General features: G+C 40.4%; 1 protein-coding gene across 3 annotated transcripts in view; it reads left to right on the top strand.

Annotated features, from left to right (window-relative positions):
• The window catches only part of MCU (mitochondrial calcium uniporter), a 131,443-nt gene extending 116,381 nt beyond the window's left edge, over positions 1-15,062 (top strand). For 2 of the 3 annotated variants that reach the window (XM_054983046.1, XM_054983047.1), the window contains exons 3-8: positions 133-303; positions 2,609-2,713; positions 6,271-6,431; positions 7,552-7,755; positions 12,082-12,198; positions 13,060-15,062. In XM_054983046.1, the coding sequence (XP_054839021.1) occupies positions 133-303; positions 2,609-2,713; positions 6,271-6,431; positions 7,552-7,755; positions 12,082-12,198; positions 13,060-13,137 (836 nt within the window). In that variant the 3' untranslated portion in view covers positions 13,138-15,062. Of the gene's footprint in view, positions 1-132; positions 304-2,608; positions 2,714-6,270; positions 6,479-7,551; positions 7,756-12,081; positions 12,199-13,059 lie in introns of those variants that run through there. The other variant, XM_054983048.1, reaches the window with a different exon arrangement.
• The last annotated feature ends 303 nt before the right edge of the window (positions 15,063-15,365 follow it).

The following is a 15,365-nucleotide window of genomic DNA, read 5'->3' as shown; positions in this document are numbered from 1 at the left end:
TCAACAGTCTAAGCAGGCTAGGATCCTTCCTGTTTCATAAATTCAGAAACTCATGCTTCATATTCATTTGTTTTAAATACCAGCATATATGGAATAGAATCTGTCTTGGCTGACTACTTTCTTTCTGCCCAGATGTAACAGTGGTTTATCAAAACGGGTTACCAGTGATATCTGTGAATCTTCCATCCCGCCGTGAGCGTTGCCAGTTTACACTTAAGCCTATCTCAGACTCCGTTGGAGTATTCTTACGACAGTTACAAGCAGAGGACCGGGGAATCGACCGGGTCGCAATCTATTCACCAGGTGCTGTTTAATATTGCTGAAACAATCAAATACCTTCAGTGCAGAGTTAATTTGTTAAAAGTTAATTGTTATTCTGACACCATTCTTTATGTTAATGAAATTAAACCAAAGTCATTTCTCATTTTAACATGTACACTCAAGTTAAGAGTATTGAACTAATCTTGTGAGTGAGTGCTAATGGGGAGATGGAATAGAAGGATAAAGCTCAGATTATAGTGATTTTTTTCACTACAACTTTACTGGTTAATTTTTTGGGAGTAGTAAATGTTTTCTGGTCTGGAACTGCTTTGTACCTGAATTGATTTAAAGCATTAGGAAATGCTTTTAGTCTTACTACAGCTAAAATATAGTTAACTTTCACTTCTACCACAGAAGAGTTCTATACATTTCAGATGTTTGCTTACAATTAGACCTACAGAAATTCATTCAGAGCATTAAGCAGTAACATTACCGACTGCGCTTTCTGGAGAATGCAAGAACTCTACATACCTTTTCACCACAAACTGTGATTGCCAAGTAGGATCGCCACTGAAGGGGTTTACTGGATTTGAAAGCAGCATGTTAAAACAAAGTGGGCCTTGTTATAAATTGTTCGGAGAGAACAAATTAGAAATCCTTTTCCACCTCCCAAAATCTTCTCCTCTAAAATTCTCTAATTCTTAGGTACTTGAGCAGCTTAATTTCCTTTCCTCTCCTCCTGCCCCCAGTGATTTTCACTGCTCTCAACATTCTTTACTCATGGATTACATTCAGGGCTTTTAATATCATTTTGGGGTCTTCTTGTTTAAATTATTTTCTACATAGCATGGAAATTCCTTAATTATGTGGCGCAACCTTCACTATATATAGTAATGTAGACTGCACCAAATTTCTGTGATGTGTTCATGTGGCTTGGAGTGATTTTAAAACAGAGGTGCAACAGGCAGGAAAAGAATTTTAGCCTTCCCTCACCTGCTGCCTTTTGCGTATAACTCCCTGTGATGGAGGGTCCAACTGCTGGGAGTATGTAGAGTTCTTTCCAGCCCAATTTTTCTGTATTCCTGGGTGGGCTGTCCGTCATGACCCAGCCAAGGATCCAAAACCCTTTCGAGAGCCATGACCTGTCACAACGTTAGCTTTTTGAATAGTGGGTTGAGGACCACTAAGACTTCTCTCAAAGACACCTGTTCAATATTTTTTATAAAATATTCTCCATCAGAGCAAATTGGATTGGAACTAGGGTAGTGCTGTCTCCAAGAAGAGAGAATTTTCCCATATGTTACTGGAAGAGATGGTCCTAGATCCATCTCACTGGTGTGAGTATGGCAAGATATAAATCCAGTCTAGGTGCTTAGCAGTTTCATTGGCAGTTGGATAACTTCCAGGATAGTCTCAGCCATGTGTGCTTCCCCAACCTGAAGTAGTTCAGGCACACTGGCCAGAATGGTCCAACCACATCCATTCCGAACACAATAATAGCTCCTCTGGCTTCTCACAACTAGTTCACTACTTTGAGCTACAGAACCAACTTATGAATTCAGGTCAATGGGAATCTTAGTTTGAACTGATCCAAAAGATTGTCTCTCTCGCTGACTGAAAGGAGAGAGTTAACATAGCCATTCACAAGAAATAAGACACACAGAGGTAATTTTAGGTGTCTGCGAACCAGTTTGATGGGTAGATGTCATTGTCTACTTTAGTTAGAGGTTATCAATCCTTCTAGCATCCTTAATACCTTGCTAGGAAGAGGTTTTTAAATTGTCAGATGTAGGATATTCTACATTTTCATGTTGGTATGAAAGGTTTTATGAAAGAAAAGGGGGACAGATCTTTTGGTCTAATCTCAAAATGCAATTTGGAACATAAAATTAAAGAAAAAAATAACTTTTTTAAAAAAACTGTAGTTATACTGATACAAAATCCTTACCCCCACCTCTTTCTTCAGGCAGAGTTTACTTCTGTTCCCTAGCCATCTGCAGGAAAAAAATCCTGTGGAACTGGTTCAGATTTCTACTTTGAACCATTATGCTCTGTACAAAATGGACAGCTCAGATTCTGGGAAGATTTTATTTAAGCTGTTCAAGTTGTTGAATGCTGTCCTAAAAATGAATGTTGCACTAAACAAATCCAAATTGGTGGGGCATTATATGAGAGCATTGGCTGGAGACTTCATGCCCCATGATTTTTTAATATTATAATAGCAAAGTAAGTAAACTAAGCTAAAGATATGGCTGTGCATTGATTTTCATTGGAAATGCTACATTACTGTCAATTATAGAAAGAGATTCCCAGTTCTTAATAAAACATAATTACTTTCTTTTTACAGATGGCACACGAGTAGCCTCTTCAACAGGCATAGATCTTCTACTCCTTGATGATTTCAAACTAGTAATTAATGACTTGACTTACCATGTTCGTCCACCAAAGAGAGGTAACCACTTGGGATGTATTTCCAGAAGTCATTATCAGGAAGACCCTCCATCTAGCAGTTTTAAAAAAGATAATTTCATCTAGCATGGAAAGGAAAGTTGATGATACATCTTCTGCACAGATCATGCTGTCTGTCTCTTGTGATGAGGAAATAAATATGAATATATCCAACCAGCATGTCTGAATCTCCAGAGGGCAGAGGAATTGTTCCTTGCAAAGTTATATAACCCCATTCCCCCCACCCTGGACTTCAATCACAGTTTCTCTTTCCATATATACTTCCTTGTTGCCCTCTATTTCACTTCTACTTCTCATTCTTCACTTTTTAAAAAACTGTCAGAAAGGCTTCATATTGACTAAATGGTAAGCAGTTTGGTCGAAGGGATTCCTGGTGATAAATTGCTAGCTTCTCACATATGATATATTGGCAGAAGAATGTCTTATGGGGATATCCACTTAGTAACAGCAGTGAACAAAGATCATTGGGTATATGATAGATTTATTGGTGTCATGATGAACTGACTGCTTATTGCAAAAGTTGCTGACACCATAAGGCAGCTCGGTTGCTTGCTGGTAGCTCCAGTGCATGTGGATCAGTTTAGTTGTATTTTAAAAAAAAACAACCCTAGTCACACATTGGATCAATAGAGCAAATACAGAAACTAGCACTGAAGCTGTGCTGTCAGCCATGTGCTCATGCTATTGCCTGATGTGTAAACCTAACAAAAGAGGGAATATAATGATGGACAATTTCATTTATCATAATCCAAAGATCCAATGTCCTGATTTGGCCTTGGAGCCTATGGCAGCTAAAGCATTATAATGGTGGACACTGTTTAATGTTCTGTTGTGCTGTTTGGGAATGTGCCCATGCAGTTGTTAATTGTAGGTCCTGGAAGTGACACAGTACATCTCCTTTATCCACAAATGATGGAAAGGGGGATCATTAAAACAACCAAAAGTAAATAATACTTTTGGGAAGAGAAACTGTTCTAAGCTGTCTTGAACTTCACTAGGCAGGCAAACCTTGCCTTGTATATAACTGAAATGAGGATTTAATGAAGAACGATTGAGATAATTGGGCCAGGTCAAGGTTTAGCTGATCACTTTTACTAGTTTTCCAGTCTCCTGTGCGTTTTACTCTTACCTCCATAATGTCTGAGTTGTACAACTGAAGCTGCTTCTGCTTGAGTGCCTTCTAAGTTTCAGCACTTTATAGACACATTTCAGCAAGGGACAAAGTTGATAAGGTTTGTGAGCTTTTGGCCATGGAAAGATTATCCCATCTAACTAGACTTGGTCAAATATATGCTATTGATAGTGATAGTCAAACACTTGTGTTAACTTAAAATATGCAAGCAAATGGTGGTACTTGTGAGTATTTGGATCTATTTTAGAGAGTACTTTCTTTTATACTCTGAGACTAACCTGGACATTTATCATTGGGTTGGATCATGATCTGTCAGCAGAAGGTGCTGATGGTTGCCGATCTTTCCCTGTTCCCTCCCCACTGCCAGCAGTCCAGTCTAACCTTGGGGAAGTTGACCACTAGGAATAAGCTTTCCTGAGGTCAGAAGGGACTCTGGCAGAGGGGAGCACAGGAAAGATCCACAGTCCTTGCACCCACAGATTATTGGATCCAACTCATTGTGTTCTTTAGGGTTTCTGTCATCTTTTAGTGCCCTAGAAATGAGCCTGGAAAGCCAAAATATAAGTATATAAGCATCAAAGAGGCTCTGGATTCCAAACCTGGGAGATGCCAGTGCACAAGTGGAAATAGATCAATGGTGTTTTACTCATTAAACTGTTAGTCCTTTGCCCATCAAAACTTAGTGATTTTCTCAGTTTTCTGAAATAGATGGATATTTATAGTAGAATTGAGTAATAGGTGAGGGTGGATATTTACTCTAAGAAAAATCATGACACCATGCTGTATATAATTAACCAGCTCTTGCACAATTCCAAAATGTAATCACTATCCTGTATGAGATTATGAGATATGTGCAGTTGTATTCCTTAGGCATGAGATGCATACTGAAGAACTGGTGCCTGTCAATCTATGTAGATGTGGTCTAAAGCTATCTTGGAACAAATGAAAGCCATTAATTTAATTTGGTTTATATATTGGCTATATTTAAGTAGACAGACAACCCGATAGAAGAACCAAAGAGGTATTTTTGGCTCTCTTCCAAGGGTGTTTTAACAATGTGATCCTATTCAGAGATACTGCAGTCTACAATACTTCTTGATTTCAGTGGGCTTAGACGGAAGTATCATTTCATAGAGTTCCACTGTAAGTATTGTGAGAACAGCAGCAGTGCTGAGGATCTGAAGTAGAAAACTCAACATCACACTATTTTGTCTACCAAATGTACCAGTTGCATCATTTTTCATTATTAAATATTTCAAAATAGTGCAAAATGACTCTCGAATAATGAGAAGCATTTTCATTTAAAGTACGCAAAACACTCCTGTTTATTTTGAAATCGTGAATTAGAATGTTAGCGCTTGAAGGCATTAGTGTGTCTCAAATGTTGTGCTGTTTCCATCTCTTGAGTATTGCCCAGTGTTGTATAACTGCTAAACTGATGTCTGTCAAACTTGGCTTGTTTTGTAGATTGCACTGAAATTTACAAAGGCAAGCTATGCCTGAAGATTGTGTGCTGCAAATTACTGCATGCAAGGTTCTATATATTTTAGTTTGCGTTGTCTTGACAAAATGTGTATAATAATCTCATTTTAAGGAAGTAACTCAACAAAGAGTTTATATTAATCTTCGTAACTGTAACATTTTTGTTACTTTCTAATACTTAAAAGTGTATGTACTTTGTAATATTGAAGCAATAGGGTTGCATTAAGTTGCATGTACTATTGTATTATCAGATAAGAGCCAGCTCCACTCCTTTGCTGGGCTTGTAAGTACATCCTCTGTTTTGTACTAGGATATTTTATTCCATTTTATTCCATTTAACTGCATTAGTTCAGGTACTGCTACACTAAGCTGATTTAAACCAAACAACACTTGATCTTAAATAACCAACAGCAAATACTGGGCACTGGTAGCTTAAATGCTTCCCATGTTGGCCTATTACATTTCCCTCTCTTCTTGAGTTGTGTGGGAGGTGGCCCCAGAATCATCGTGAGCCTGAGTAGCATGGCCCAATAGTGAAATGTGGGCATTAGGAGACAGAAGTGTTGTCCGTGGCCTTCCTGTCTCTGTAACTGGTGTTGGTGAAAACTGACCCTCCTTAAATATTTAGAACTGAAACTATTTGTGCATTTTTTTTTAATCACAGAGGATGCAAGTACAAGCAGATTACTAACCTCCGTGTTTAATTCTGTGCAACTTGAGAGAACATGGTCATAGGGACTTGATAAAAGTCCTCCCATGAACCTTTTGGCATCCCTTAGTTTAAAATGGGGGTGAAAGTGCAGCTCTCCAGCCCCCTTGGTGCTGTAAACTGTGTGGAACAGGCTTGCCACTTGAGTTCTGATAAGCGGTTGGAAGGAGCGCTGCTTCAGGGGATGGAACTCTAAAAAGTCCTTCTGCTTCTTTAGACCTTTTAAGCCACGAAGATGCGACCACACTGAATGATGTAAAGACACTGGTTCAACAGCTGTACACTACACTATGTATTGAGGAACACCAGCTGAATAAAGAGAAGGAACTAATTGGACGGCTAGAAGATCTCAGGCAGCAGCTAGCTCCCCTGGAGAAGGTTGGAACCTCTATTTCATTGAGTTACATTCAGATTTACTCTGACAAGTGAGTAAATAGATGCATGGACATAAACTGGATTGTAAACTAACAATGAATACAATTTACAAAAATGCCTTGTTAGTGGTAGGATTTAGAACCGAACGTATACACCACTCTTGTCAGTGAAAATTCATTTTCAGCGCATGGTGCTGTGTTAAGGGATGAAATACACAGTCATGTGTGAAATGAATTTCCCAGGCTAATCTTATTTCTAGATAAATGTGTAATATAACTTTACTCCCTCCCCAGTAGTATTCATATGCACCCGTTTCCTTTGAGGATGATCTAACTCAGTGTGTTGGGGATGATCTCTATTAGAATGCCCCAAGGTGCATATGTTGTCCAAGCTCTTTGATCAAATAGCAGCAGCAGAGGAAAAAAATTCAGCTGAGTCGCTATCCAGTTCTGCTTGTCCATCATCCTTGCATTTTCAAACATACAACATAATATCCCTCTGCCAAGAGAATGCATTCAAAATACAGCAAATATACCGCATTCTAGATGGAGTTGCCGTATTCTGTTTCTGGGCGTTGTTGCTAGAAAGTGAGCCCCTTAAGAGACGGGCCCACTGACTTGGCAGTGTTTGAAGAACATTGCATATTGTTTTGATAGCAGGATTGTGGACTGGTCCAGGCTGTTGCTTGAAACAGGAGACCTGAACCTCTTCCCAGGCAGCAGTTCTGTGGCTGAGGTAGAAGGGAAGCGATGGATGGCACCTTAGGATGGATCGTTTGGCTGGGGAAAGTCTGTCTAGCAATAGACCAGAGCCCATTCTCAGCTAAAGAACTACTGAAGAACTACATTCCAGCCTTCTGTTTTCCATTACAGGTGAGGGAGCTTACTCATAAGTAACCACTGTGGTATGCCACTAAAACAATGGTTGCACAGAGAAAACAGAAGCTGCATATAAACTTCAAATGTTGGTCATTCAGTAAATTATAAGCACAGTTTCATCATGTCAGTATTGAAAACGCCCGTCTTAATGAGCCTGTTTCCTTTTTATCGAGAACAAAAAACCGTTCAGTACCATGTGATGAAAGCAGTACACGATGCTAGCACTGACATTTTTTATTGTTCAGGTTAGGATGGACATCTGCAGAAAAGCGGAAAAGAGGACCACCTGGGTGCTGTGGGGTGGGCTGGCTTACATGGCCACTCAGTTTGGGATTCTGGCCCGACTTACCTGGTGGGAGTACTCTTGGGACATTATGGAGCCTGTCACCTACTTCATCACATATGGTAGTGCCATGGCAATGTATGCATACTTCGTAGTAACGCGCCAGGTAAGACTGTTGTTTGTGGTTTTTCTACCTTTCCTGAAAACCATTGTCCTAAATATTATTTGTCCTCCTTATTACTTGCAAACCATATAGCATAGAACCTTTGACCTGATTCACATGTGCATGTTCATTGCTTGGTGATGCCAATATTGAGCAATGACTTCCGTGCTTGGATCTTTATGAAGACTGAACTTTAATTTCACCTCAGATGCAATGCACTTTAGTTTTTAGTTCATGCATTTGGGTGACATTCACCAGGTTTAGAGGGGATTGTATATATCTATGCTCTGTATCTGGTGACTGGCATCTGAATATATAGAGACAGAGATATATGTGTGTGTGTATGTAAGAACCATTTCTTTTCAATTGAGAAGAAGATATGCTGAAACGATTGTGTACTCTCCTCCCGACAATCCCTCTTGGTGGCTAGTAGGCTGATCTTACAGTATCTAGTTCAGGACACTGTTCCCTTGGCAACAGCCCACACTCTCCAACTCCAGGGAACCTGTCTGCTTTCCCTGAAATTTATTGCTCTCAGACATCACCCCAGAATGTCTGTGAACTGGAACCTTCAACAAAGTGGTGAAAGGTGGAGGACTGTCTCCTCAGATAAAACCAGTCTAGGTATTGACAGACTTACAGATCACGAACACCACCACTTTATCTGTCCGGGAGTCCATAGTTCAATGGGCCATGTTTAGGGGACATGGAATCACTGGAGAGCTTCAGAAGGTCTCTTGGAGTTCTGGGCCATTCCGCTGACATTCATTTATTTCCAAGAAAAGATCTTTTATATCAGCATTTGCATTCAGACAAGCCATGACAGGCACATATCAGTTGCCGGGGTGTCCACAAAGTCTAGCAGACTGCAGAGAGAAGTAGAAGGTCTGCTGTAATGGGCTGGAGAAAAATCTCAGCCTCCTTGAGAGCAGAGAGTTTTCAGTAGCACTGACCACAGACCTTAATGTAAACTCCTTTGGAACCTCTGAGGGCAATATCATTCAAGTTCTTCTTGCTAAAAGACCTGTCTTTAGTGGCAGTGACTTTTGCCGGACAACTGTCAATCCTGGAAGCCACTGCTATTGTTAAAGGTCTCTGCATTTTTCACAAAGAAGATGGTGTTCAGACCCTACCTTTCCTTTACATCTAAGGTTCATTCTGATTGCCACACATTTGTTTTCCTGAAACCTTTTCCGTCAAGGGAAAGGAACTGGCATGTGTTAGACCTTAGAGGGGCATTTGCCTTTACCTTTTACAGTATGAGATCTTTTAGGAAATCAGATCCCTTCTTCAGGGCCTTCCACCCAGTTGTCAAGTGGAGAAAGGTCTTCAAGTGGAAACTCTTCAAATGGATCAAGAAAGCATAGCCATGGCATGTTCTTCTCCAGGAGTGCCTGAAGGCTTCAAGACCCTCTGGGTTTGGAATGTGGCCTCCTTGACAGCATTTAGCAATAATTCTTCCATTTCAAACATCTGTAAGGCTGTATTGTGGGCATCGGAATTAGGATTTTTTCAGTACCACATCATAGGCTATTGCTTCAGCTGATGTAGCTTTTGGGTAGTGGATTCCTAAATGAATTGTCAGAGGCAAGCAGCTGTCTCAGGCAGGTGACAGTCCCTCTCTGGAGGGTATATTGTTGGTTAACAACCAAAACCTTCTTAATTGAAAATGGAGCACTAGGCTTACCATGAAGGTTCCTTCCTCTTGAGATAGAGGAGGACATTCTGGAACTCACCCTTTCTAGTAGAAGGGTTGTTCCAGGTGTCTTGTTGGATGTTGTGGCCACCTTCTGAATGCTTGCCTATCTACACACTTATTTTATTCTTTTTTCCCTCAGGTATTAGTAATATGTTTTCCTGTATTGGCCAATATTATTTTGTGATCCATTCTGTGGTGTCACAGTTTCTGTTTATTCTGTTGATTCACCAGTTTCCCTGGTAAATCAGAGATTTGCCATCTTTGTGTCTTAATTAGTAGCTAAGGGAGAAGAGGCACACAGAGTAGTAAAGTTGGTTCACCACAAAAGTCTCCAAACAGAAGATGGGCAAGTACTTCCTTCCAAACTGGGGACCAAATAAGCAGTCTACTTCCTACCTCCAGGGATTGTAGATAGGAGAGTACCCAAATACGATGCTTCCCCGCCTTTTGACTTAAACAACGTAAATGGTACTAGAGGTGTTTTAAAATTCAAAAATAACAGAATATTTTATTTAACTTAGACAGGAAAGTTCCGATGAAATCAAGGTTGAAAATTTCTGAGATAATTCAATATAGATAACTCTGAGGCAAAGTCAGTGCATGCACAGACTTAAGGTCTAATGTTTCAGCCTAATGGGAGTTTCTTAAGCAATTCACAATTTCTTAAATCTTTTATATCGAGGCTTTTGTTCCAGTGTTTTCCCAAACACTCTAGAACATTTTATTTGACTATTCTCTTACTCTTTTTGGTTTCCAGAAGGCTGGTACCCCCTTTTGGTACCCAAACCCCTTCTTTTGAAACACCAATACTCATCTTGAGTTTTTAACTTACTCTTAGGATCTCCAAAGGCAGTTTCTAACCACACCAGACGAGTGATCTCCTTACTCTTCAGAACTAACTCCCTGTTTGACTGGGTAGGGAAATTCTCCTCTCACTAGAAGAACTATCCCCTTTCTTTGGCCTGAGTGGGAATCTTTGCCTACTTCCCCAAACTTCCTTGCCAACTTTCCCCAGTTCTCCTGTCGATGTTCAGCTGCTCTCAGTCAGGGCTGAATCTTGAAACTGTCAGTAGTACTTGACCCCTCTCAGCCAGGGCGGAAATCAGACTCTCCTCTCCCCAGCATCCAATTCAGAAGCCTTTCACTGTCCAGCTCATGCTACCCAATCTGATTCCTTGAAGTAGCCTGTCACTCAAGGCTCTCTGTTTCTGTGAAGCATTAACCCTTCACAGTCCTTCAGCTGTTTTTGCAGCACTTCTAAGCTTTTAAAAATTGCAGTCCGTCACACCAAACATTTCAGAATATTCTCTTCTAAAGTCAAAAGAACGTTCGTGTTAAGTCCAATGCTCTGTTTCCTGTTCTAAACAAATCCCCTTAAAATATAGCGGTGATCAGTTCTTCTGTTTATGTTGATGTGTCTTCCTTTCCACTTCCTCCATGCTTCTGCTTTGGACTGCAACGGCTACCTGGAAAAGCAGAGTTATCAGGGCTAAACGTTGGTTGTCTGGGACATCTGTGATTGTGTGTTATTTTAGCACTTTGTTGTCTAGGTTTCTGCAGTGTAAATTTCAACAGACAACAGAATGTTATTCTTTTGAGGCCTGCGCGTAACCTCTCTTAACCAGAGTTTTTAGCTGTAGCTTCCCACACAGTTATGATGAAATTATCCATTTTCAAGATATCTCAATAGTTTTCTGGGATCAGTGTCTTAAGATTATGGTTATATCACCAGGTTAGAGGATAAATTTTACATAGGTCTCTGTACCTATGGACACTGCTTCTTCCGCTGCCTTTTACCTTTTTTTTAACAGCTCAGAGGCTATAAATCACTTCTTAGTGTAAGAGCGTTGCAGGAGGAGTGCTAGCTTCCATAATGAAGTAGGCTGCACATTGCAGCCATACAGTACTGAATACTGTAGTGAGATGAACTTGGATTCTGCATGATCATATTGCTTGTGATGATACAATATACCATTACATCATTTGTGTGTTGTGGGACCTCGTCAGTACAGTTAACTTGTATTTCTTTGACAGCTACCATTGTACATTAGGTTTTGATCTCTGTACTTGGTATTGGTGGGCTAAGCAATAATTCTGGTAGGAGATGGAATGGACTTAGCCTTCAAGCCTTTCATTTCTCTGCCCCCTGCAAAGGCTTACTGAGTACTAATTGAGCTGAGCAGATTTTTTCATAACCAAAGGTTTCATTTTTTGACTACTGTGGCTCTAATGAGCCACTGCAAGATTGCCCTTTTCCAGATGGCTAAGCTGTCAAAACTTGCTTGCCATTGTATCTTAGAGGAGGCAAAGTAGTTTTGTGTGATGTGAATAAGCTGTCATAATTCAACCCCTCAGTTTGCACCAAAGATTATGAAGTGGTGATTACTGTTCAGTGATTACTTCACTGGAGATGGACCAAATGAAGGTCTGTTCAACAAACTACCAGAGCCTGTTGCGTAGGTCTGCTCTATAGATCAGGTTTGATGTTCTGTGATGGAGGCAGTAATCCATCTTACATTAGTCCATGCCAGGAACTAATGGCCCCTTTCCCTCCCAGCCCCCGTGCATTACTTAATAATTGTTAATTCATTTCCTGTTCGTTTATCTTCAGTCATTCTTGCATTCCACAGGAGTATGTATACCCAGATGCAAGAGACAGGCAGTACTTACTATTTTTCCATAAAGGAGCCAAAAAGACACGTTTTGACCTAGAAAAATACAATCAGCTCAAGGATGCTATTGCTCAGGTAAAAAAAAAAAAAGCTATTCCTCAGCTGGGGAGGGGGAGGGGAAATAATGTTCTCCTGCTTGTAACTGATTGTTGCACTTTCAGCAACAAGATTATAGTATGAATTTGCTTTCCCACAGCATAAGAATTATTTGAAGGCATTGTGTCTGGATAGTATCCCAGCAGAGAGTTGAAATGGTGTTTACACTCATGAGAGTTTAGTATGGAAGACACAGCCCCAGTTGTGCTTTGGGGATACCTAAAGCTGAAAATTCTTGAATGTACAAAAAAGGGTTGTAATGTGTCTGGTTTCATGCTAGCCACTTTAAAAAATCTGCACATATTGGATCCCTTCTCCTGACCCGATTTCTGTGACACACCAAACTTTATACCTCTGTTGCTAGTATGTGTGAAAGAAGCTTTTCATGACTAGCACATCGCAGGCAGAAATTTGGTATGCAATGGAGTTTCATGCAAATTCTGTATGTCTGAAAAGGTTGCATGAATTTCCTGTGAAATACGGCTTAATCCTCCCTGTTCCTTTCATTCTCAGGGCTTAACAGCGCATTACAGGTCCTGGTCATCTGATAGGTGCTACAGGTTCTGTACTCAGATCAATTCCTAGGTGCACAGTAACTACTTTGGATTGTGGGAGGGGGCTCGTGCCTCCTCGCCATGCTGTACTTAATTACACTCTTTACTTCAGTTGAGTGTACCTAGAGTACACCTGAGTGTGTATATTCTTAAAATCATTGGTTCCAATGTATTGCATTTGGAATTTGATTTAGATTTCTCACTGGCTAGGGCTTCAGCGTGAAGTGATTACAAAACTTTGAAGCGGAAAGATGGCTCTCATGGCTCTGTTTCTCTTAATTTCCAGGCAGAATTGGATCTTAAGAGGCTTCGAGACCCCTTGCAGGTGCATTTGCCTGTTCGACAAATCAGCGCTAAAGACTGACTAGCTGAGATCCTCTGATCCCTGGCAGAAATGGCAAACCTGTTCATAGCTCTCGCCTCTTCAATTAAAGCATTTGCAGGTGGAAGCTGGGAGGTCACATGGGGGCAGAGGGCTTTTTAAACAGTAAAAACAGAACAAGGGTCTTGGCTGGGGAGGGGGCACTGTGTTCAAGATCAGGCACTGTGGGATGTTAAGTCTTTTCAAAGGGCTTGGCGAATATTGTCACATTCAAATGTTTTTTTGTTTCTGGATGAAAAAATGCATTTAAAAGTTGGGCATTACCATGAACAGAATGCTAGGAGGGACCTATATTTCCAGCTTTGCAGTGTCTGCCTCTTGATGATGCACCAGCAGCCTGCTCAGCTTTTTTTAAAAAAAAAAACCTATTTCAAAACACCAATAACAATAGTGCACCAAAAAAAAAATGAAAAAAATCAAGCCATCTTAAGAAACTGTGGCTGGTGATCCAAACTAGAGCTCTGCCTTCATTTAACGTATGCTCCAGATTGGGCCTCATTGGCTTCATCAACATGCACTCTAGGTTGGACCTATGATGTCTTTTATAAAATTAATGTGAAACCACTTTTTATTTTAGGAAGATCAGGAGTTTCCCCTCCCTGCTCACATACTGGCAGCCAGATTTCCTCCTTTTACTAGATGATTACAGTATTGATCAGTTTTATCAGAACCACAAACTAAATAACTTGTTCAGAACATTTGATAATTGACACTGCATTCTTCTTAAATACCTTCAGTAGATCCTACTGCCCTGGATCTACTTCTAGATATAAATGGTGATGTTGCATGAAACAATTTCTTACTCAGTCTTATGGGAGCAAAGTCCTCACACACATACCCCGCCACCCTATCCATCCCAAATCTGGTAGCAACCTAGATTACCAAATTAAAAGGGTGTGTTTTTTTTTTAAAGGGGGTGTGTGGGATAATTTTAAAAAAATGGGTACTTAGCTCAAAATCATGGCTTTCTAATAAAGCAGTATAGAACAAGGATAAATTAAATTTTATGTTGGTGTAGCAGAATGAATTATGTGTCTGTGAGATTGCCTGGCCTGAAGGCTTTGTTACAAGCCTGAAGCAGAAGACAAATGAAGAATTCCATGCTGATTCTCAAGCCCTCTTTAAGTAGCTTTAAACGAATGCTCAGATGCTTTAAGGGTCAGGGTTTCTGTGGGGTGACAGATAGCAAACCCCTTTCTTATTTAAACAATTAAGGAAATGGCTCTCCTCACCCTCCACCTTTACTAACCGGCTGATTTTGTTCCATGTGGGTTTTGCATCCTGCACTGAGTAGAATCAGCCTCTTACCATCCTGTTTGATAAACACCAGCAAGGACAGGATGGAGGTTGGAGAAGGGATCTGAGCTTAATTGGCAGAAAGGGCCGGGTGTTTCCTTTCAGTTTGCTACTTCTCACTGTGTCAAGGCGAGAGGCTCCCACTTTCTGGAGAACCATGTTTTAAAGTGTACAAAATAAATATAAACCAGACGCCAGGTGCCTTGCAGATGTGGAAACACAAGACGGGATTGTTGCCGCCGCCTCTCCCTCGATGGCATGTCGGACTGAATGGATGCATGTTCCAAGGTGTTCTTCTCTCCGCACTTTTCCTCCTCTCTTGTTTTTCCCTCCCGTTTTCAGTTCTGTTTTGGATTTTGTTTCTCTTTTGGTTCTTTTTTTTAAAAAACAATGATCGGTTCAATCCTCTTTGTATGCAGCATTTTAAAAGGAAGAAAATGAACAGTCTTGTAAGCAGAATCATTTGTGTGTGTTTGGGGTGAGGGAGGGGGCATGGAGAAAAGTCCTTAAAAATAAAATACTGAACATGTGTACAATCCTGTATCATTTATTAAATATGTATAAAAGAGCAATGTACTTCTGGAACAATAAATAACTATTCAGTTTTTGAACCAGTGTGTTGAAATTGCATTGTGCTTGATGAAAGGGAGCAAATATGAGGTCAATAAGTTCTCAGGCTTCAGCATGGGAACTGTGTACACATATACAGTGAAGAAGTAAAACCTGGCTGAACCTCCCCAGTTACACACAAGACCAAATCAAGAGGACTTCAAGCTACTCCATAATATAGGAATCCTATATGGAAGATCCTGCACTGAAAACCATGTAATAGTTGTAATGTGTGACTTTTTATACTGTACATATATAAAGCTATGCTCCTTGTACATGTACCTGAAAGGCAAAACATATGGGCC

The sequence above is a fragment of the Eublepharis macularius genome, chromosome 6, assembly GCF_028583425.1.
Source record: "Eublepharis macularius isolate TG4126 chromosome 6, MPM_Emac_v1.0, whole genome shotgun sequence".
Taxonomy (NCBI): domain Eukaryota; kingdom Metazoa; phylum Chordata; class Lepidosauria; order Squamata; family Eublepharidae; genus Eublepharis; species Eublepharis macularius.
This window is presented reverse-complemented; position numbering and strand designations above follow the sequence as displayed.